The sequence below is a fragment of the Pomacea canaliculata genome, linkage group LG1, assembly GCF_003073045.1.
Source record: "Pomacea canaliculata isolate SZHN2017 linkage group LG1, ASM307304v1, whole genome shotgun sequence".
NCBI lineage: Eukaryota > Metazoa > Mollusca > Gastropoda > Architaenioglossa > Ampullariidae > Pomacea > Pomacea canaliculata.
The window spans coordinates 34,447,619-34,472,206 of record NC_037590.1 but is presented as its reverse complement, the minus strand read 5'-3'; the positions used below and the strand labels follow the sequence as shown (position 1 = coordinate 34,472,206).

The 24,588-nt window shown below is 35.9% G+C and overlaps 2 protein-coding genes across 5 annotated transcripts; both read right to left on the bottom strand.

Annotated features, from left to right (window-relative positions):
• Positions 1–1,239: 1,239 nt before the first annotated feature.
• Positions 1,240–10,958, bottom strand: LOC112567012 (programmed cell death protein 6-like). Its single transcript, XM_025243448.1, has 7 exons — positions 10,787–10,958; positions 7,800–8,090; positions 6,596–6,723; positions 6,300–6,374; positions 5,974–6,048; positions 5,233–5,401; positions 1,240–4,761 (listed from the first exon to the last, which is right to left on the bottom strand). Exons 1-7 carry the CDS (start codon positions 10,814–10,816, stop codon positions 4,714–4,716), a joined length of 816 nt encoding a protein of 271 aa, XP_025099233.1. The 5' UTR covers positions 10,817–10,958; the 3' UTR covers positions 1,240–4,713.
• Positions 10,959–11,344: 386 nt separating this feature from the next.
• LOC112565296 (putative GPI-anchored protein pfl2) lies at positions 11,345–23,931 on the bottom strand. Of its 4 annotated transcripts, none has more exons than XM_025240699.1 (7): positions 23,859–23,931; positions 21,378–21,638; positions 20,621–20,897; positions 20,161–20,364; positions 19,210–19,268; positions 18,400–18,493; positions 11,345–18,245 (listed from the first exon to the last, which is right to left on the bottom strand). In XM_025240699.1, the coding sequence occupies exons 2-7, from the start codon at positions 21,609–21,611 to the stop codon at positions 15,982–15,984; spliced, it is 3,132 nt and encodes a 1,043-aa protein (XP_025096484.1). In that variant the 5' UTR covers positions 21,612–21,638; positions 23,859–23,931; the 3' UTR covers positions 11,345–15,981. The 4 variants fall into 4 exon arrangements, with proteins under 4 accessions (XP_025096484.1, XP_025096491.1, XP_025096468.1 ...); XM_025240706.1 differs by lacking the exon at positions 23,859–23,931 and adding an exon at positions 23,180–23,717; XM_025240683.1 differs by lacking the exon at positions 23,859–23,931 and adding an exon at positions 23,050–23,180.
• Positions 23,932–24,588: the final 657 nt, after the last annotated feature.

Genomic DNA, 24,588 nt, shown 5'->3' with positions numbered 1-24,588 from the left:
TGTGTGCCATCAGCACATTCACATTTTGCCTACGCAAGTAAAAAAAAAAAACAAAAAAAAAACGAGGAAAGAACAAAGTTTTATGTATTTATTTTGCAAATGTCTTGGCTTATAACATACGTACTATGTATGCTCCTTTAATTTCTCCTTTTTTTCTCTCAACAATACAAGCCTTGTCATTCATAGAAAGAGGCAAAAATAAAAACACTGACCTCATAAAGACCGCGTCACGTATCCTGATCATGTCCGATTGGTGATAATGCTAGAGTGCTATAGCGATAATAATAATCCGACTTATGAATTTGCTGTTCAGTTGAGCTCGACTTTTCGAAATCCATGAAGAGATGAAGATAAACAGTTATATGTAAAAGTATCAGTGGTAGTCCTGTTTCAAAAGAATTAAGAAAATTGTGATTATCACCAGATATTCAACTTAAATGAACAGCTAGTTTAACCGAGCGTAATGGAGCCGACCCGAATAGCTGACTGCGCTTCCTCCTGCTCCTTGCAAAAACAAAACCCAACTCCGCCAGGCTCCCCCTTCCCTCTTTTAACCCACCTCGATTGATGGATTCGCCTGTTAGCAACACGCAAAAGAAAGAAATGGAAAGAAAACAGAATTTGATTCTCAGGCCGCCCTGAAGGCAAATGCGATACAGTAAAGTGCGTCAGGACAGATAGGATTATCTCCACATCATCGCCTGCCTGCAAGAGGACCGCCGAGGTATTTCGCTGTAGCGCAGCATCTGCCCCGAAAGCCTTCATGCCCAGTCTAACTACTACCACTTCAAAGCGTCGTTCTGAAACTGATAGGTCTGCAAGGCGCGATGTCGAAAGCAAATGGGAGAACATCGTCTGTGATCAGGGGGAGAGAAGCTGGGGGAAAGGGAGGGGGACGTATTCGGTATCGTCTGCTTTTGCGTTACGAATGTACTTCACAGCAGACGTTTGAAGTTGATTTCGGAGGCTTACGTGAGGGTTGTAAGTGGATAAGGGCAGGCGTTGCGTACACACGAAATGTTCAGCGTTTTTTTTTTTAATAAACCTGCTCCCGACAAAAGAATCGTAACTTTATCTCTGATGTAATGGAGTGGATAAGTGCGCCTGGATTATGTTTAAAACTGCGCTCTCCTTCTCTCTCTCTGTGTATGGGTGGGGGTAGGGATGGGAGGGAGAATTGCGTGATTTGCCGCGCTCTTAAAGATTAAACATATTCAATGTTCTCACATAATAAATAAGTGATCAGGTCAGTCTTTAATTCTGGCAACTAGAAAATGAAACCAATTAAAAGTGAACAGTGTGTTTTAAAGCCTTAGCACCTTATCTTATTTCACATAAAAATGTTCATAAGTGTCATACACGTTGCGTATTGAAATGAACACCTCGACCTCTTTGAAACACAAGAGAAATGCACCATATAAAAAGTTACAGAAAAACCACAATAACATATCATAAAAAAATTATTATAGCTGACATTTCTGCTAGAAAAAGAGCAATACAGAACTGATGCAAAGAAAAGTGCATCCTCCTATTAAATTGTCTAAGTGTCATTCTTATTTTTCTTTAAAATAGCAACCAAGTACATCACAAACTAAAAAGTCAGATTTGCAAACACGCTTCCACATATTTATTTTGAAAGCAGCATTGCAAATGAAAGTAGCAAGCTATGGGCTTATAAGCTGATGCTATGAAAATCTAATATGCCTACGCCAGAATTCTCAGCATAATCCCCTAGGGTTTTTTTCCCCTTTTGTCTAGTCAAATCACTCCATCAAAGTGATCATTAATTGAGCACATCCAGCTAAACTAAAACAGTTCCCTTTTTTAACAGAAGTTGTTCCCAGTTTTAGGAAAGAACTGACTTTGCAATAAATAGCAAAATAATACACAACAATAATTTGTTAATTCTACTGAAAATGTCTGAAGATGCTTATGTAATTACTCAACCAGCCTGGATATTTTTGAAAAAAATGGGTAACTAGTGAAAAAAACATTTACAGATAACATAACTCTGAACTCTCCAGTCTTTAAACCTTGTCTGGAGACCCGAAGAGAACATAACAGCAGCTTTAGCTATGAAAAGTGTGCCTAAACATACTCAGTGAAGCTGATTTTATAGCTTTTCAGTCTTTAGGGCTTGTATGTGCCACTACTTAAGCAAGAAATGCAAACTTCTAATAGATGCAGGCATTGAAGTTTACATTTTACAACTGCTTAGTGCCTACACCCTATCCTCAATTTCTTAAAAATTAAGCATAGATTCATAGTCATAAAGATAATAAGTGCTAATGTATATTTATGTGATTTATTTGGGGAAGCTGTAAAGTAAACTTTTGCTATGAACACAAATGATACTAAACTGGGGACTCCTTTCTTTCTCCCACTCCCTCTAAAATATTTTCCTTTTTGTTATTCCACGTATACAGAAAGAATATGTTCAGAGTAAAAATTGTTTTGAGCAATGGTATAAAAAGGTAATACCTGAAAACCATCAGGTAACGTGGTGACTAATGATTGTGGCATGTATCAAATATGTATGGATGTCATGAGCAATTTGCCACGTAACTTGCTGAAATGATTGCACAAATGTCACTTTACTTTAGATTCACAAACCATTCTTCATACAAAACAAGCAAAGAAATACAATTGCTGAAAACTTGATACTGATTTTAATACTGTATATACAAACATGAAGTCTCCTTTGGCGCCTTTTAAAATCAACATTTAATTGTAAATGCCTAAAGTAAAAAAAAACTGTGCAAGGCCACTTTTTAAAAAAATGTGCCTGCTCTCTATATTGTACTGTTGTGTTTTTCACAACCACCATTATAAAAAAGGCCTGCAACTGGTGAATAACATAGAGAAAGTTTTTTCAGTACAAATCATTAGGAAAACTTTGACATTTGCTCAGGGCATGCAAAATAAGCTGGTTAGCATTGCTACCTTTTTCAAAATGCCAAATAAAATATCTTATTTCCCCCAAAAAGACTTGAATCGAACAACAGTCAACACAAGATTAATCTACTTGTTAGTCATTCCATATTCTACAAATGACTGAACAGTAAAAACGTTTAACAATTAAACATTTGCAAATTTTTAATAGAAGATTTTATTCAGTTGTCCTGAAAGAAAAGCACTTATACCAAAATTTCTTGAAATAACTTTGTAATAGCTATAATGAAGGGAATAGTAAAACATGACTAAAATATGATAAGAAAGGTTGATTAATCTCTATTACAATGAAACTTCAACTGAACAACTAGATATAATGTGAAGGTGCCATGTTAATCTATCAGATGGAATTATACATATCTACTGTCCACTTTGTCTTTACAGTTATTGGCAACACTGGGTCTTCAAATATATTACTTCCACTGTAGTGTTGGTATCTTTCTAATTAAAATAATGAACAAAAGTAAATTTGTCATTATAAATGGTAAAATCTCTTTTTAAGTAAGCATTTAAATACAGATTTTAAAAACAGTATCCCCTTTTCTTAAAATCTATCAGGCAGGACGCCCATTTTGAAAATAATAATGTTGCACGAAGAATATGAGCATGTTTTGAGTCATCTTTTTAAAAAATAAACAGCATTAATAATTAAAGATTTTAATGAAACTTGCCACCATCCTCAGATTAAAAATACATATGCACCCACATCCAAACACAGTTACATATGAACAGTATATACAATACCATCATCCATAAAGAAAAACTGCCTTTTCATCAGAATGGAAGAAAAAAATATTCTCATTTGTTTTCTTCTTTGTAGTATTGCTATTTGTACCTTCTGTACCTTTATGATCATTCAAACACAGTAAGGTAAGCTGTAATCTTTCATATCGTATGCTTGAAGGAACATTCTAGTCAACTAGCAAAAAGGGTTTAAATGATAGAGAACACTACACTGTATCACCGACACTTAAAATTTTGGGCTTTAAAAGAACTGCTGACATACAATTGCACCTAAAGCAAAGGTCCAAGCTGAGTCATGAAGGGTGCATTGTTTTGTTATTGAGTGATGTCTTTGGCCCCCTTCTAGAACTCTAAACCTTCTCAGTACCTCAAAACTCTTCTTGTTAGATGGGTCCAAATACACCATGAACTAAGGTCTATTTGTTTTCCTTTATACAAGATTAGGGAAAAATGAAAGACTTTATGAACTTTTCCAAAACTGTGTTTTAAAAACTATTTTCAGAAAGTAGTTTTCTGCAACCCAAAATTGTAAGCAGATATATTTCACAAGTCAGTTTAGTTTATTCCTTGTCGCTCCTTTGAGGAGCATAGGGCCGCAACAACACCTCGCCACCGGACATGGTTTTGGGCAGCTCCCTTTAAATTTCACAAAGTCAGCATCAATCATTAAGTCACCGTGAATGTATAAAATAAGAAAACAGGATTATTCTTTTACTAATAATGGCATATGCGTCATAGATGTAAAACTGACCTACAAACAATTGAGACTTTGACAACTGCAAACATGTCTGACACTAGACTTCATTGTATAAAATTAATTTAACACAAATAAAACCTGTTTTAAAAAACTCAAAAAGTTAATGGATTTTTAAGTTGCAGTTTGAATCCACATAATGCTTAATATCCCTGATGTACTTTAAAAAAATGTCTGATGTAAAAGTTATTGACTGCAACAGGGTGGGTGTATGGGGGAATTCTAAGGCATCACAGTTGAGAGAGGAAGTTCAGAAGTATACTTTACTTCTGCACTCCAAGTAGTGTATTGTCAAGCACCATTTCCAAGAACTGAAAAATTAAAAAAAGGAAACAAAAATACACAGCCTTAGTGAAAGCATGTAATTCACAGGTACACATGGTAGAATGCACTGGTTTAATTATTTAACTGTACAAAATAAGAGTCTACCTGGAATTGCTATAAAGATTGCATAAGTGGTTGAAATCAAGTCATTGAAGACAATGAAGACAAGAGATTCATTCATGCTTGTCACAGAAGCTTTTTCTTTCTTCTTTTTAGGGAGGACTCTAAACCTGCATGACACAATCTAATGATCCATGCGAGTCCTACTAATGATCCATGTGAGCCTCTACGTTTCAACTAGGATTAACAGATTATTCACCTTCTCAACCAACATTTTTGTTCTTTATTGCTAATTCGAGGTTTTCTAGGTCTTCTTCAATAATTTGAGAAAAACACTTCCAGCATCTCAAGAGCATTACCACTGCATTACACCAGCATGTGCTAAGTATACAACATACCTCTTCATAGCTGATACTAATGATGCCTTGCTGCTGCGAATCCTTAACACGGAATTTGTCTGTAAACGTCTTGAGCATGACACATGCTTGAATGAAGTCATCAAAATTGATCCTTCCTATTCCCCGTCGATCAAAAACTTGTACGACCAGTTGAGAAAACTGTTGAGATCTGCAGCAGCATTAAAAGTGTTACTAATATTCAGACATACAACTTTACTATTATTGAATGGCAACTGAAAATCCTAAAGTATGTTATAAAGGTTTATAAGCCTATTGAAGCTTTGTTACTTTCCAACATTCATTTATTAAAGTATATTTAACTGTATCAATCTGTTTCAGAAAATACTGACACTAAAAATGAATTCTTCGCAGAGTGACTTCCCTTTTAACTGCCTTATCAACTTTGTGTCATCAATCTGTTAGGCCAAGTCACTACAGCAACAAATTGGTTCTAGTAATTCAAGAGTTAATTTTATATACAAATTTCCAAGAAGTAGTGGTAAGAGGAGATGTTTCTTCCACATGTCATAAACATACTACAATGATCAAGAAAAACTTTGTTCTTCTTCGCAGCAACTGAAGTACGCCATTGTTAGTTTGGCACGAGCAATTTCAGCTCTGGTGTGCTATACTAAAAGAAGGCTCATAGAGTAACATGGTAAAAGCACTTGATTCCTTTATTTGAACAGCAATACATCTACATTTAATATAAACAGTGTATGCTTTGTTGTTTTTACTTACAGGTTGTAACCAAATGTACGGAAGGCATGCCCAAGTTCATTAGCATCAATGTTTCCAGATCTGTCTGTGTCAAATCTGCAACATATGCATAGTGACACACACACACTTTCAGCACTTCATAAGCAAAGAAACACTATCTAATGCTCTCTCCCCTCATCCTCATTATGAAGACTGTGCAGGGTTCTCTACTTTACACACTTCTAGTATACCATCATCAAGAAAATACTGCTCATCATTGTGCAGGATTAATGCTGCCCACTTAAGCATAAATATAGAAAAAAGATGCAAGCTTTATAGGTATAAGCCAAAAAATTTTAAAGTTTCACCTGTCAAAGCAGTTTTTCCAGTCTTGAATATATCTCCAGAGAGCAGCAAATTCATGAACATCAATTGTGCCACTTCTGAAAAAACAATTATTGATATGATTGGGCCAGAACAGCAAACATAAAGATTTTTTCAACTTTACTGTTGTCTGTAAATTAAAATATTTTTAGATTATCACAAATTTTATACTATTGGGTGCACTTATTCTTACAGCTGTAGGACAATAAACAAGATTTTTTTAAAGTTCTCATATGTTTGTCACCCAACAAATGAGAATATTTGCACTAGATAAACTTGCCTATCTTTGTCAAACATGCCAATCATAAGCCTGCAAGTCTCAGCATTGAAGGGAGACCAGTTTCCATTCATAAGGGCCTGCTGCAGCTCTTGGCAAGTGATCTTCCCTGATTTGTCCTGGTCAACAGCCTGTAAGTAATTTACATGGTCACAAAGCAATTTCTTAAATGAACATGTCTAGTAACATGACTAAAACATCATTTTCATTATATCAACAAGCCCTGAATATATGACTACTAATTTAATCTCAAGATTAAATCATTCAAGCCCTCCTTGTCTGTAATAATAATGTTATATTATAACCAATGTCAGTCATTCATGTTAGTATGAAAATTAGCTATTATAATCTTCTCGTTAAAGATAAAGATCCCATAACCTATATACAGTTAACATGGTCTACCTTATCTTGGGCATAGCCTGAAAAATGTTGAACCCAACCTTCTTCCATACTGTTGTCTTTACCTTCCTTGAAAAATCAGGCACCGATTTCTGCAGAGCTGCTGCTTGGTAGTCATTAGGAATTTTTCAACCACAGGTCCAGTCAGGCCTCAGACTAGTGATACATCTCTACAGTCTAGTGCACTAGTCACTAGGCTATGCAGCCCCCAACTTTTGTTTGAAAAAATGTATTCATAATAATAATTTAGAAAATGCTGTAACAAAAGATTCCTACTCTTGTTTCAGAAAAAAGTGAATACTTATACTAGTCGTTAGTGGGCTCAGCAGCCCAGCAGGCAGGTCATTGGTTTAATACCTACCTGGTCCTGTGCTGAAAAAATCCCCTTGCCCTAAGAGCCAAGTCCATCTTTAGCCCCCGCAAGGCCTGAGGCATAGGGCATGTGTGGGGCCCTCAATGTCATGGTTTTAATCAAAGGAGCTGGGCCCCTGCTGACTATCAAAAGCACAGGGCCCTAGGCAAATGCCTCATCTGCCTGCCCCCTAAGCACGGCGTGCTAACAGCACATGGGTATCTGACTTATTAAAGAAGGTAAGGGGAACAGGAGAAGGTTGGGCTTTCCACTTGCTTTTCCCTAGACATAGTGAACCACTCATAGTTCACTGTCCCTAAATTCACTATGGTACATCCAGGATGGTTTAAATTTAATACTTGATGAGAAACACTCAAATACACAGATTATAAGACAAAGCAACAAAGTCTCAAATATATCTGTATTTTCCCCAAAAATTCTTGCCCAAACACTTACCTGAAACCAGTCCCATAATTCTGGGCTAACACCAGGTGGTGCAGGAGACTGGAAACTCCCATAGCCTCCTGATGCAAATGAGCCACCCATGTTAGGTGCACCCCCGTATCCTGGAGGTGCAGTCCCTGGTCCTGGCCCTTGTTGTTGATATGGATTACCATAATTGTACTGATTGGATGGTGGCTGCTGACCATAATGTGGCTGTCCATATTGTGGTTGACCATAGTTTGGTTGACCATATGCAGTGGGCTGTCCATATGGTTGATACTGTGAAGCCTGATTGTAACCACCCTAATAATAATAATGTTTTATGTTTTTATGCTTTCAATGGATATTGTAGCAGTAATATATCTGGGTCTGTGACACCATATCCTGAAAAAAAGACTTGGTTTTTATCTATAGTGTTCTTTATCATTTATATACATATATATATAGACAGTGAGAGATACTATGGAATATAATATATAGGCTGTGAGTTTGACTCTGATGTCATATTGGGCCTACTCTTTAGATGTTGTCTTTTTTATTGTTGCAAGACAAAGAAAAAAATTATGTTGTGCTGGCCTTGTGCTTTACAAGGACAGTGAAGTTTTAACTGATGTTATGCACTCTAAATTAGATCTGTTTACATAAAGTTTTTTCTTAATTGTGTTTCTATGTTCCATATCATAATATGCTTGTTCACTCAATTTGTTAATTGAAACAATAACATAAAATATACAAACATTAAAGGGCCATTGTGAAGCCTGGCAGAGATACAAATGAAGATCTCCCTGCTCAAAATGTGTGTACAGCTGACGGCTTATACTTCTTGACATACAAGGAAGCCTAAATCATGCTCTTGTATGGTTTCCTCCGTACCATAAAAGAGCCTCTGGCCCTCATCAACTGCTGTCTATAAGCCCAGCCATCTGACCTATGCCAGCCCTTCAATTTCCTACCTGTGTTGTTTTATCTTATATGCACCTTGCTGAAATGCAGATATTCTCAACTTTTTTCAAGACTGCCCTCAAATGGTGAAAGTATGTCCGCACATAAAAGTACTTATTTTCATAACGGCTTGTGCTTATTAATGTTACTGCGTACCCTAGGGGTACAAGTACTACCAGTTGAGAACCACAGCTGTAATGTGCAAAATGTCCCAGTGGATGTTCCTTCTCTCAGCAGACTGTAACTGAGTCACTAAAATCGCTTATAAATGATGGATGAAAAAAGCTTTCATCTTAAGGTTTGTTCAGCCTTTATGATTTCCATATATGTAGCCTTACTACTAAAGAAAAATTATCGTATCCTTACCTATCTCTGAAAACAATGTCTATTGTGCAGCTGTAGTAGTAGTGTAGTAGGGACTAGCTATCATTCGCCTAGGCCTCCCAGCCTACGTAATTTAACATTCCTTCTTAAAGGTCACTTGAATATCATCTATGTCCGAATTTCAAGATTACTGCTTTACAATCTATTTTCCTCTCAAAGTAACTATCAAAACTGTGAAATAGTTCTATAAATTTTGGACTATTATCTAAAGAGTTCTTGAAGCTACTCAAATTGGGTGTGTATTTAATGTTAATCCACAGTAAGTTCCAATTTGAAGCAACTCTTTGTGAAAAGTAACATTTGTGTTTTGTAGTGGAACAATGTCTGATGAACACTTTTCCATCTGAATTTACTGTAATGTTAGTTTATGGTGGTAAGAAAAATACATGCAAATTGATATCACTGCATCTGTGAAAAAAAGGAATAAAACATTTGTATATTTTAAAAGTAATTTAGTAGCATGTCTTTATATTAATACGGGTTTCCTATTTAAGGTCATTTTGGCATATTTCACATGTGTGCACACAAGTGCTTTGTACAATTAAAAAAATGCTTCTCTATCCAAATGAATACCAATCATCTGATTAGCCTTCTTTACCACTCTTTGAATATGTGCATCAAAAGATAACTCACAGTCAAAATTAACCCCCAAGTCCTTCTCATCACAAATTTTATTATTTACACTAATCACCCATCCTTATTTTATATGCACATTTCCGATTAATTTTACCTACATTCATAACCCTACGCTTTGATATATTGAAACAAGTTCCCTTTTTTACACCATTCCTGTAATATGTCATTAACACTTTGAATCACTATGCTGTTTTCTGCTTTATATCTTTGTATAATTGGCAAACAACTTTAATCTCATCCAATAATGAAGTTACATATCTTCCAATTGTGTCACACAAGATTTATTTTTGCATTCTGTATACATTCCATTATCAACAAAATATTTTCCTAGTGCGTCTTGAACCACATCCTCCAAAACTTTACATACTTTGCATGTTAAACTTACTGATCTGCTGGACTTACTAGGATCCACTTCATCCTTTTCTTGAAGAGTGCAATTACCTCTGCTATTTGCCAATCTTTTGGCAAGTCTCCTAATTCCAATGAATAATTAACTAATGAACACAGAGTGATGGTACTGAAACTAAAATGTGATAATCAAACTAGCGTATCATTATATGAATCAGCCGACTTGGCTTACGCAAGCAAGTCGCTGCTTCAAAGTATGTGTCACATGTCACTAAGCATTTCGAGAAACTGCATAATTGAGCTTCAGGAAGACTCACAAAACGTCCAGATTATTTAGCTTGCTGTTTAATATAATGTAACTAATTTCTCAGTTATCTTTATAACCACCCCCACCAAAAGAAAATGGAAACGAAACATCCGAAGTTTCTTTTTTCTTTGTTAGTTTTGGTCTGTACAACAAAAACAGGAAAACGTGGGTCAATTTCGTTGCAAAAACATGCTACTTTGAGGACACATTACTTTCTCTGGAGAAAAGATATTTTTTAATGAGCACAACAACTGTTTAAATTTCTGCAACGGATAGAAAAAATAAAAACTGAGCAATGAAACTGTTTAGATTTTAGAAATTACTTTTTAAGGACAACATGGTTAACACTTTCCACCTATGTTTTAAATATCACTGAACTTACGTATGAGTGCTGTTGTCCACCCCAAGACATTGTCTAACTTAGTAACTTTCCCTGACGAACGATATGTCACACAGCTGATCAGTAGACGTAGATTTGGAAAATTCACACTGTCACGACAATCTGGATGTCGACGAAGGGAATCTGCGTTTCGATAGAAAAAAACAATCGAAGGGAGATCATTCATGCTCACCAGGGACCAAACGTTCCTCAAAGCAATGGAAGGGAAAAAAATGTTGATACACAACACATAATTTTACAGTTAAATTTATTGAAATTTAACGACTCTGTTGTCTGATAATTATAGCCCGTTGTATACATCGTTAATATTTCATATCAGTTATGCAAGGATGCCAGACAATGCGATCGTGCTGTGCCCAGGGAGGGTAAGGGGAAAACTAGAGCAGAGTAGACTACATGTCTGAAAATGGGGGGCTCCCCGGAAAGCGGGGACGGATGGTCACCTTATTTTAGCCACAAGCTAGGCGTGATATGTGAAAATCCAAAAGATAATATGGTCACCAGCATCCATACACCACATGATGACAAATCTGCCACACAATCTGTTACCATTTGTTTAATTTTTTATGTGCATATACAAAGCAGTAAATAGAGACTATTCATACTGGTATGGGGACACATACTACTATAACAGCAATACAACAATTGTTAATACACTCATAATGCCCACAGGTTGTAGAATTATAGCACTTCACCATATAAGTGCGAGAAAGTATGACATGCAAGTACACATTATGTTCTACATGTGGCAAAAACAACCATTTAACTATTTTGTAGAAAACCCAGGCAGGCAAGTAGTCACTAAGTGTATGGTATTAGTGATGGTCGAAGTACCCATGATCACTGTTCATAATGTCACCTAAAACAAAAATGTAAGCAGCAAAGAAATTATATAACACAAAGTAAACAAACAAAAAATATAAGCAATTTGGTATATGGGGGTTATATTTTTACTTTCTGTGCTGCTCAAATAAAATCATTGTGTTTTTTAAAACACTTTCAGTCTTATGTCAAAGGCACACTAAAGTATACAGCAGTAAGCAAAATAAAATAAACCATATTCAAGTCATAAGGTGATGCACACTACCACACTCATGACTTATTCCTGAAAACAGTGTATCTGTCTAGACAGTTATTTGTCAGTTTAATATTAAGATCTCACAATGAACCCTTAAGGTTTATCAGCAATTAAGAAGTTGCAGTCATGCAATGAAAAATACAATTTCATAATTGAACAATTAATATAAATGATGAAAATAATAATGCCAAGAAGGTTTTTCTGAATAAATAAATATCTTTCAGAATTTACCCTTTTTCTAGGAAAATCTTCCCACCGTACAATTACATGCACCAGACTTAAGCAAGCATGTACACATGCGCACGCAAACCACACACACACACATTTTTTCTATTTTTAATGAAGCTGAAGTTTCAATGCAATGTACAAGATAAAAGAAAAAATGGGTGACAACAAATTAACGTCTCACATTTCCTTAAATATGTAACTTATCCTAATTATAATAAGATTCCTTGTTAACAATTTTTGACCATCAAAGAAAAGTAGAAACATTACCTGTACAAAAGCAGAAATTTGGCCAATAACTATGTAGAAAATTTACAACCAATAATTGTGTGCGTGTGTGTCACAGAAAAGGTTTCCTGGAAATCGTAGACATAAATGAGTGGAGGGTTATGAAGGTTATTTTGATGGAGAGGTGGGTTTAGTATGGGGGTTTGGACTTTTGAAACCGGTATGTTGTAGCAGAGTGAACCAAAGTATTGGCTTGTGTTAGGTTTCTGCTGCTTATCTTGGCAAAAAATAGTACTGATTTTTGATTTGTTAATAGGTGGTAATTGTGAATCAGGGACTATCACCAGATGGTGATTTCAACAAATAAAATGTGGTCATTTTATAAAAACTTCTCTTAAAAAAAAAATCCAGGATTTGTCCTTAGTTTGCACATTCAGTTAAATTAGGTGTCATGAAAAATAGTAGGTAGAGGAGGGAGATGTGTGTGAGAAAAAAGCATGGGACAGGAAGAAGAATCAGACAAAGTGAAACATGCAATTTAAGACAAATCCATGCAAAAACTCAGAATTTAAACATGTTTAGTCATTTTGACACTGTGCTAAGACTTTAAACACTAACGAGTGTTCTTGCATTATTGGTTCAACTAAACTCATCCTGTGTCAACACTTTCTGTTGACTTCTGCATTTTAGTTTGCTCTAGTCACAAAAGAATGACAAAATTTTTCTGAACTTCAGCAACTAAACTGAAGCTGTGAGAATGAAAACTGCAAATTTACCAAGGATAAAAATATTAATACAATAACCACTGTGAAGTATTTTCATATCAGCCTAACAAATATTCCTCAGATCACAAGCAGATTTTCCTGGTTGCATTATTAGAAATATTTGATGTTGTTCAATGTCAACATAAAATATTAAATTCATGGATAAATGGATTTATGCCATGCAGTTTGCAAGGTGGACATGCACATTTGAGTGATGCTTTATCCTTGCGTTAACGTAAGAACCCTGATAATGATTTTGGAGAAAAGGAGGAGTAATTCACTACAAGAAAATTAAATGCTTAAAGGAAGGTTTAAAAAGGTATTTCTAACCCCAATTTAAACATTTACAATAGTCAACCCTCAAGTACAGATTTAAAAAACCCAAACTGCCAGCGTCAATTCTAGTCTAATCATAACAAAGTGGCTTCCGAGATACTGTCTGCACAAAAAGCGTAAAAACAGATTTTCAAAAAAGTTTTATACGAAAGCAAACAGAATAATAAAAGATCTTGTGCATACTGGTTTGTCCTCACTTTTTTTCAGCAAATGCAAATTCCTAGATCCCCATGTGCGGATATATTTTATTTTGGCTCTGTGATAGTGTCAAATGCCTCATATATCTAATATGTAACAACTACAAATATCTAAAATTTCCCATAGATAAATCTATACTACGCATTGATTCAGAAAATATTCTGAGGTTAAAAAAATGCTTCAACCATAGCTCCAAAATAAAGCAATCATGCATATGCATCAAGAATGCAGTCATATGCTACAAAACAACACACCATAAATATTTGATGGAAGAGTGCATAATGTTTGAATAATGTTACCAAAGAAAAGTCACGCATTTCACTTTTTTCAAGGTTACGCAATGTGGCAGTACAACTTCTAACAGAATTCTTCAAATTGGATTAAGTAACATTCAACACCATTATGTGCATAATTATATGGAGAAAAACACCATCAAAGTACTGAGTTTCTTGTAAGAACAGTCTTAAGACAAAGAGGGAGACATTTCATAATCATCTCTGCCTTTTCTTCAACATTTAAAATTTGATATTCAGATCTTCAATGCAGTGAATGCTACTAACTTGGTAGTGAGTTCCTGAGTGCGCGCCTATCTAAAATGCTAAAACTATGTAACTGAGCAGACTTTTTTTTTTAAGAACCTTGAAAATAATTACATTTTACTGTAACTGCTGTTTACAAGATTCCTACAAAAGCACAGGGACTGAAAGACTTCATGCTTCATATGTCTACTTTTGCACAATAATATTATTATGACAATTTTAGACAGAATAATGATACATATGGGATTTTTTCTAAAATGTTTGCTGAAGGAGCTGGTAAAGAAGAGTAAACTTTGAGATTTAAAAACAACAAACAGTAGTTTAGATTTTCTTTCTGTGAGACATGCCAAAAAATGGTACAAAATAGGAAGCTTCATTTAAAAAAAAACTCATTATAACAGCACTTTTCGTAAATAATTTACATACTGTTACAGATAGTATAATGACCACAATGCAAGGTGATGGGCTTTTTCACTAAATGTCTATACTGAGACATGGTGTGACAGCTGATATCTATCTGCATTCTATCCAAATGACTATTCAATGTATATTGTCAGGATTGTACCCTTAGAAACACGTCTGATGATGATAAGCTGACAGGAAGCAAAATACTGCACACTTAAAAGTCTTGGAAGATAACCTAGTTAAACTGACAGGCTACAGTCTCTGATTTTTTACAAGTTTTTTTGTAACTTGTTACCTGAGGAGTGCTCTGCTTATTTCTATATAAAATATGTGTGTGAGTGAAAGGAAAAATGCACACCTGTATGCATGGACAGTGTTTTAAAATCATGTTTACAAAACGATTGAATTGGCATTGCCAGTCATTTACAATTAGTTACTTACCAGATATTCTAATAAAACTATGTACAAGGTTGCAATTTACAAAAATGAACAATATATCTGCCTTCCATCATCCACATTCATAGTCTGAGATTCCGCAAACAACACCTAAAATTTGTATAAAAAGTATAAAACACTTTTAGGTAAAAATCAAACAATGATCATTTTTTTAAGATAAACTTCTACAAAATGCATGCTTTTTGAGTAGCACAACTCAGTTACACTTTTTTCCCAGTAGTTCTGTTCATACAGTTATCAGGCAGAACAGTATAAGCAATATCTTGATAGTCAGGGAAGCCTACTAACTCTTATTTGTAATCAAAATTTCCTGGATATTAAAGTATGCCCAAGGGCTGTGCTGACCCTTTAATATAGACATTTTCTGAGAAAAAAACTGGAGCATAAACCTAATAGGCCCACAGTGATTTGATTACAAAAGGAGTTCTAATATGGAAGGGAAGACATTTTTGCTTTCTTTTGTTCTTAAATTATAAAACACAATGTGTGGCATGTTATTTGACTGGTAAAATGCGAGCATGGGTATGCTAAATAAAAAGAAAAAAGTCACAGGCTACATGTGTCCTGCAAAATTTATTAACTTAAAAAATTATCTATATTTAATAATGAATTACAAAGAAGTGAGAATCAAACATAATCTGCAATGAGGCAAAATTAGGTCACCCAATATCTGTTTCTCCGAAAGAAATTTAAAGGCAAGAGGAAAAGCTTTTTTTCCAATGTCATAACTGTCAATTATGAATAATGTATTGCAATCCGTGATTAAAGTCCATCTTTAGCATGCGATAGTTAAAGATTCTTTAATGTTGATTTGAGGATTGGATACAATACTCTTTTACATGAAATCTGGTTAAATATCATGGTCTTCAACCAATGTCTCTATCTAGTCTACCATGTATTTAATGCTAGATAATAAAGTTTTCAGTCAATAACTGGTTCATATTTGATTTAATTTTGGGAGATGTGATTGTCTACAATTTCTTCTGCTAAAACCACTCCTGTTGATGAATCAGATACCACTTCCTCTACCACATTCACTAAAAAACTAGACTGACTACTTGTGACAGTGTCAATGTTTCTGAAGTTCTGTTCAAAAGTTTCCAAATGTGATTCTTCTGAAATTTTTGTATGGGACTTGGAGTTATAAGATGTATCCACTAACTCACAAGTACTGAATGTCAACACCTGGTTTTCCTCCTGCGAGGGCACTAGTTCTTGTTTTATACCATCTACAGCCTCACATCCAGTCAGTATGAGATGCTGGACAGTACTGGTGGGCACAGCAAGTCCTTGTGAATGCACATCAGATTTGGGTAAACTGTATGTATTGTTGATGGCAATATCATCATCAACAACACTGACAACTGCTTCCTCAGGCTTAAAAATAATCTGACCGTTACCATTGGCTGCACATAATGACAGCAGTTGTGAAAGATCCAGTGAGGAAGAGGACAGGCTAGTCAACGAGGGTGCTTTTTTCACTGCTGGCAACTGCATTGAATTTCTTGTTACTGAAGGAGTAGTATGATTGGCTGCCTTTGGAAGCATCACAGAAAATGCCTGTGGCAATGAGCAGCCCAAAGAAACAGGCAGATTTATATGTGCTGCAGAACTGAGACTTGTTAATGAAACAGTTGCTACGCTGCTGTCAGAAGCTGACACATGTGGTGCTGCCACTGTGTCTTTGTGACTTTTCTTGGAACAGACTTCCACAGAACTTGTTAGATGCTCTAAAGGTGAGCTCGAAACACTGACTTTAACTGATGTTGCACCAGCACTTGCTGCAACAGAGGGTGACGACTGCTTGTTAAGTTCTGGTGTACTGGAGGTATGCGAATCTTGCTTGACATATACTTTGGAAGTATGGACACGCAAATATGGGAAGTTTTTTTCATCTGTTTCTTCCCAAGTTTCTGCAGGTGAAGATCCCACTTCATACTCTGCTACCACTTCAAAATTGGGATAATGTGACCTATCTGTGGACAATGCAGGCTTGCCTGATGTTTCGAAAACATTTAAGACTGTGTGACCGTCACTTTTCTTCTCTACAGGACAGCTACCAATCAAATTAGAACTGTACATTGTCTGGGATGAAGAGTTTTGTGGAAAAGATGTCATAACTGATGGGACAGACGCAGTTACATTAGTGGTTGAGATTGGACATGTCAGACGCAACAACTGTTTCAGCATGCTCAAACCTGCTCCAGGAGTTGTAGAAACAGTTGATGACAGGTTATCACTACTATCCTGGTTGTATCCATCATTGTCTTGAGCTTTGTTATTGTATATGCTATCTTGTTTGTTTATTTGTGCATTTACACTTTTGTTAGCTGCACAAGGATCTAACACTGAAGAGGCAGGTGAAAAGGGGATAGCTGTGGCAGCTGATGAAGCATGACTAGCAGCAGACATGAGTGAAGCCATTGCTGGAGTACAGGTCAAAGATGGTGTTACAGCAGACAACCCCAGGAAATGGTGTAATGCTTTAAATGGAGCTTCTGTAAGTTGGACAGAATTAACTGATGTCCCTGGCAGTTTGTTTGCTGTGACAGTTGCACTGGCTGTTGTGGTGAGGGAAGGAACAGAAGAAGCAGTGGTTGTCAAGGAATCCATACGGTCCAGTTGTGTGGCTGCCTCAAGAAGCAGCATGCAAGCCTGCAAACCATGATGCTGGACTGGGGTTTCCATATTTTTCTCTTCATCTAATTTACTTTTCCTTAGTGTTTCACTGTCTTCTTTTTCTTTCTTATTTTTTTTTGTAGGTGAATTTGTTGAACGTTTAGAACGAGATTTCTTGGCACTAATGCTAGAAGTTGTTCCTTGTCGACTTGACAGAAGTTCTTTGAGGCTAATTTTTGAAGGCTTACTTCTAGATTGTCCCTCAGTATTTTCCTCAATTGTCTTTCTAGCTTTGGTTCGGGCATTTTGAAGGGACCTAGATTTTGCAACTTTAGCATTTCCTTTGGCCTTTCTAGAGGCCCCTGTAATAGTTTTGACAACTGAAGATTTCTTCTTGGTTGCTTGAGTTTTTCTTTGAGCTGAAAGAGATTTCAGCGAGCCAAATTGTTTCTTTAAATCTGTCTGCTGAGTCACAGAAGTACTTTCAGCAGATGATGACGTAAGCCGAAACTCGTATTCATGAGCATCTTTGGACTTGATCAACACGAAGCCACTGCCATGGCGTTGAAAGGCAGCAGATGTGGTCTGTGTCTCTGTGCACACACAATAATCAATTAATGTAGAGGTAGAGGCATAACAATAATCACTAACCTAACAAAACAAACAAATCTTTCAAAATAAACTTGTAAGAGTAAACTTATAAACATCACCAAGTTTAATAATGCCAGAGGAAAAATGTAAATATACCTTCTGGTATACCTTCATCCTGTCTAGCAGCATAGTCATGGTCACAATGAGGTATCTGGTGCACTGTTTCTCCAACCTCTTCTTCAGAGTTTAGCTAAGGCAAAAAAAAAGATCACATTCATGTAATGTTGTCAACATGGTTTTTAAAAACAGTGTACCTTGTGTGCCATAGAAGTAATTGTAACTATTACTAATCCCAATGACCGATACTCCATGTGATTTATAAAAAAGCAAACTTTTGTATGTTTTTGATTTTATGAGTGCACATACAGGGGCACAGTCCAACTTAATCTGTGCTGTCCTCTAAATATCCAGTCTTCTATATTATTCTCCACATGAACCCAACAGTTTAAATGATATTAAACAATTACCATTGTTGGTTAGAAAACCACATGAATATCTAAAAACTACTAAGAGCTGAAAATGGAACTTAACACTAGCATTCTTTAAGAAAGTCACAAGGTTTAAAGAGAAAGTAGTATTTACAAAGCTGCAGCTGTATCTCACTTTCCATGAATGCAAGATGCATTTGATTTAAATTACTGTTATCAGATTCAGGGACCATCAGAGGGACTGCAAGAAGTATTTTTTTATTGCCTTGCTCTCTAAACTATCATATATACAAACCATTTAATAGCAACAGCTTTATCTCCTTAACTTTCATTGTTTTGTAGCATCTTTCAGAATTCATTACTATAGCTTTAACGCATGCTTATTACCTGATATTCCAAACAAAGCTGCTATTTAATTAAATGTCAAATTACAATAAAAAAATAAGTAACAGAATATGTACAATTAACTGATACTTACATTATCTGACTCTGCATTTTGAGAAGTGTTATCATCACTACTGCGCTCATACGAGTAGGCTGAAATTGTAAGATAATTTATCAATGCCAGCTACACTAAAGATTTTACCAAGTTCTTCATCAAATGTCAGTGACAAAGCATATATTTTAGTCATTGATCACCTCTTAAATAATGCGGACTGTGGCAATGTTTGTTTTTGTGTGCAGTAAGCAGGTTATAGTTGAAACCTAAATCTGCACTGTTTTTTTTTTTTAGGATTCTTACCAAAATTGGCAGGAATACTCCTATCATCTCTGGTTCAGTAAGGGACTATGTTTAGTTGAAACATGTTGCCTTAGATAATGGTTATCATGATTTTCTCTGTTCCTGACTCTGTATGTGTGTATGGTGGGGGCAGGTGAGTAGCAGTTGAAGTCTCTTCTAATCCACACCACTTGTCTGATTCTGAATTTGGCAGGAATATTCAAATTGACTTTGCTCATGGATTATGTTTGGTTAGTGCATTTTGTCCAGGATCATTTTTTATTTTGTCTTAGATCTTATTGGTGACTCCAAATGAACAAAAGAATTGCAAAATATATCAACTACACCAAATTTGGATAAAGTCATGCACAGAGACAGAAGCATATACAAGAGCAAAACAGAGAGAAAGGAAAGGGGTAAGGAGCAAGCGAGTGAGTTATATGGCAACTTTACTCAAAACATTGTCTTCTGAAAAATATTAACTGTAGTCCTTGGCAGTCATTTTCTTTCCTATTGACAACTTTATTGTGAGAGCATATATACTTTGCGGGGAAGGATTCATGTTTAAAATGAATCTTTTTTCTCCTCCCAAACCATTTTTAAATGCTTAAATTTTTTAAATTATTTTTTCAAAGGGAATTACAAATTTTTGTTCAGAAATGACTAATTATAGTTCTGTGGCCTAAAAGATAAAGATATATCACTCACGAATCTGAATGGTGTAGCGATGCTTTCTTTTAACAGGTGGCTGAACCTCTGAAGGATTCAGGAAGCGATAGGTTCTGCTTGCATTGCGGCCTTTTCTGTCGGTTGGGGAGGTGAGTTCCTTTACATCAGGCAGACTGTGCAAAGCACAGCGAAAATTAGCCTTCCATCGCTTTGGTTCTGGGTCATCTCCATCTTTAAAGATCCCTGCAAAATTCCTTATGATTTTTTATCAGTAAATAAATATTATTTACTACTATTATTAAATGCACGATCATTCTCACTAATGCATAGGCAGTAACAGTCACCAAAGGTGACGACACAAAAAGATATAAATATTTGACTATAGAAAGCTTTTAAAGAAGACTGAAAAACATATCAGATGAATGCTACATTCAAACATTTCACAGATAACTAGATTTGCCCAAACTTAAAAAAATAAGGAGTCAAATTGCACAATAACCAGTATGTCTTGCCCATCTTTCAAAGACGTCTCCATCAGTTTCAAGATTCCACCCAAGCCTAGAGGCATGGCGCCAAGAAATCTGAAAAATTCCTTCCTCACGCTTCATCCAATTAAGACCAAAGACAGATCCAGTGTCTAGCAAATTTTTCAGCCAAGGCCGCATTTTCTGACGGTCAATAGGGCGCACTGGCCGTCTCATTTCCAGTTTGCCTAATTTCTCCTTTGTTGGCATAATCTTAGGATCGTTAGGTGGCAAATCTTCTTCACGTAATATCTGTGATTTAAAGTATTTTCATTAAAGTAAGACCAGTTTTGCAATGAAGTCAAATATGTCAATGAAGATAGAAAGGTCACAATATGGAATGCACAATAAAACTGTTTTATAACTGACATTTGTTAACACTGTATGTCAGTGTTAATGGCACACCTGAGCTGTGCAAAAGAAAAGGTCCTTGCAGGTTAAGATATGGTCTATTAGCTATTGAATGTCAACATTAAGGGCCTGGATTAAAATATATGGTACAGAGCTGCCATGTTATATACACAATGTTTAATAGATTCTGTTCTCTCTTAGTACTGTGTCTATAATATACTGTATAAATAGCTGTGTGATCCCTTTCAAATCTTACAAAAATTCAAAATCATAAGTTTTTTGTTTTGCCAGGTTAGTTAATAACATAAAAACTGACCTAACACATTTCTGATATCACCCCTCTGCTTAAGATTACAAAAAGAACTGAAAAGGCCATGTTACCTTCCTCTTTTTGCGCAGGTTGAAAGGATTTGCAGCCACTTTAGGAACTACTGAAGGAATATTACCTAATGATTCTGGGAGTGATTGTTCCTGTACTGCAATCTGTGCAGTTTCTTCGTTAATTCTTCCTCTAAGAAGAACAATTCTTTCTTTCCCGGTTATAGCTTTCACATCCTGTGTCGCTGGCTGCCCTACAGCCAAGGACGCCAAGAGGTCTGCATGCTCAGTGGCCATTCCCCGCCATGCCAGTAAAGAAAAAGACTGCAGAATATAAAATTTAAAACCAGATTAGAAGCAAAAATAACAGTAATCATTAGAATCACAATAAACAAAGACTACTATATACATGCGCGTGTGTGTGTATATATATTTATTTATATATCCATATAAAAAGAACTACTTTTGACATGGCCATGTAATGACGTCAGGTTTATGCTAAATTTTTTTTTTTTTTTAAAAAGAACAAGAGGACCTGGACTTTACAGATGAAAATAGTCTCCTATCTCATCGGCAAAAACATGCACAAACTAAACTGAGTAAGCGAGCAGAGGAAGAAGAGAAGACCAGCTTGAAGGTCAACAGAAAGAAGACCGAAGTGATGAAAATCAACAACAAGCAGGAACTCCAATCCAACTTCAAGGAGAGAACATCCTGGAAACAGACCGCTTCACGTATCTGGGGAGCATTGTCAACAAGGACTGTGGAGCAGGCGATGACATCAAAAGCTGCGTCAACAAGGCCAGGCATGCTTTTAACAGCCTACACCCCATCTGGAACTCCAGAGCATTATCCTTCAGCAATAAGACCTGCATCTTCAACACCAATGTGAATGCAATCCTACTGTATGCTTCTGAAACCTGGAGAGTGACAAATCAACAAGCTCCAGACCTTTACCAACTGAAGCCTCCACCATATTGTGGGCCTGAAAAGATCTCCAACAGCTGCCTGTGGAAAACAACCAACCAGAATCCCACTAGCCAAGACACCAAAAAGCGCAAATGGGGCTGGATAGGACACAACCTACGCAAACCAGCTGACACCATTGCCAAGTAGGCACTTGACTGGAACCCTCAAGGGAAGAGGAGAGTTGGGAGACCAAAGCAGAATTGGAAAAGAACGGTAGAAAATTAGGCAAAGGACATCGGAACCACGTCAGCACAACTAAAGGGGGCTGCCCAAAACCAGGTCTGCTGGCGAGGTGTTGTTGTGGCCATATGCTCCTCAAGGGAGCAACAAGGAATAAACTAAACTAAACATAAATGCAAATCAAATAATAAAATATGTTTGATATGGAAAGTGAGAAAGTTATAATATAGCATACAACAAAGTTTATGGACTGCAAACAGAAAACCCAAATCTAACCATTAATCGAGTTTTACACAATCATATACCCATATATAGCATCTTGCCATGCCATGTATGCATTTTAAAAATACAAGCCATTAGGTTGTGCAACACTTAATATGCCAGCAGGAAAACTTGTTTAATGCTTTAGTTTTCCAGAGTTTAGAGAAGTAGTTATTCAGACTAGAAGTTATGTTTACTACAGATAATTAAAAAATCATTCTTAATTACTTAAAAATTTCATGCACAAATAAATAGAAAAACAAAACATAAAAACCCAACAAAATAATATATGTTTAACTGATTTCGCTCTTGCACATCTACCCACCCCCATCCTTTGCTCACTGGGATCAGTCACTCAGAGATCTTCTCTGTTTGACTACTGACAAAATACACAAGTAGGCATGCACAAATCCTCTTCTAATTTGCAATTGCTTTTTAACAAAAACGATACAGACCACATGTAAATTAAATATTATAAAATGATAAAGTCTAGTGTGCTGCTCTGGCAAAGAAGTGATAATGACGTGTTTGACAGTACTTTCGTTTTCTTAAAACAAGGCATAATGCAAAACTGAAGTGTATATGCAATACAAGTTATTGGAATTAATGCGGTCGCATAATTATACGGGCCATTTTACGTGAAATATCCCTTAATGGATATATGTAGAAAGTTGATAACAAATATGCATATTATTGCCGCTTAATTTCCCCACGCGCAGATGACCCAAATCGAGGCTTTGATTGCCTTTCCATTTAACATTTTTGCTGGAGTTGAGAAAACTCCTAAACAATGATTGTCTTTGTCTGCATAAAGATATTTCATGTAAACAAAAAAATGTACGCTTCCGAACTCTGTGTTCAGTACTAATACTTTCATTAATGCATAAGATGCAGGTGGATTCATGCAGCTTAAAACGATAATAGACATATATTTCTCTTAATCTATCCCAACATACACGTCGAAGACACAGTCACCAGTTCGTAAAAGCGAAAGTGAAACTAGATGTTTAGCGTTTGAATAACTAAACAAAACATAGTCAATAAGCTTCAGTATAGCTTATTACAATAAAATGTTCATCTGTATTCTTCATCTGTTCACTATTTATTCTAAATTTACAATGAATTATAACCAACCTGCGGTGCTTCTGACCTCCTTTCAGTTTCGCCGGAAGTGCATCTTAGTGCGCCGCTTTAAGGGGAGATAACTGTTTTGGTCTACGTTGAAACGAAAGACGTTGAACAGGATAAGTGTTTCGTTGCTGTTGACGAAGCATCTTTTTTACGAACCGTATTCATGAATGGTACTGCACACACAACATATATCACAGTTCTTGAGTGTTGTGAACCAAAAATAAAAAGTAATGTGAAGAATCTTTGAAAGACAATAGTTAAAATGAGCCGAAGAAAACAACCTGCCTTTGATGCTACGTTATGTAAATATGTTTCATTATGAGAGAAACCAACAAAATGTAACTAATAGACTCAGGTTTTTTTAAAAAATAAACATTTCACCAATCTGAACTAAATGCCAATTCCTTTACAATAGACTGAATAAGACACTCATTTTTTTAAAATTTATTTTTTCTTAACCACTTTTGTACATATCCACCTTCCTTTATGTTTACTACAAATTATTCTCATAGTACTTAATTACTTCATTTACTTAGTTAATTTTTTTCCCTGTAAAGGGCGAGGGCTAAATGGATAAAGCATTTTCTTGCTTATTTTACCTCTCGTTAATAAAGAATTCTCATTGTCATATATGCAAATACTATGTGAATTCTGTACTTCACGTACTTCTGGAGCATGACTTGACCTGTGAAGACACAGCGATAAGCCACGACTCTAAAAGAATATTGAGTAT

Excerpts from the sequence above, each read along its gene's own strand:
- LOC112567012 (XM_025243448.1), bottom strand. The coding sequence starts at position 10,816 with ATGTCTTGGGGTGGACAACAGCACTCATAC. Across the intron at positions 6,375-6,595 it reads GGCATGTTTGACAAAGATAG|AAGTGGCACAATTGATGTTC; the intron begins GCAAGTTTATCT and ends TTGTTTTTTCAG. Across the intron at positions 5,402-5,973 it reads CGTACATTTGGTTACAACCT|ATCTCAACAGTTTTCTCAAC; the intron begins GTAAGTAAAAAC and ends ATGCTGCTGCAG.
- LOC112565296 (XM_025240683.1), bottom strand. Across the intron at positions 20,365-20,620 it reads AAGATGGGCAAGACATACTG|GGATCTTTAAAGATGGAGAT; the intron begins GTTATTGTGCAA and ends GGAATTTTGCAG. Across the intron at positions 19,269-20,160 it reads TCGCTACACCATTCAGATTC|CCTACTCGTATGAGCGCAGT; the intron begins GTGAGTGATATA and ends TTACAATTTCAG.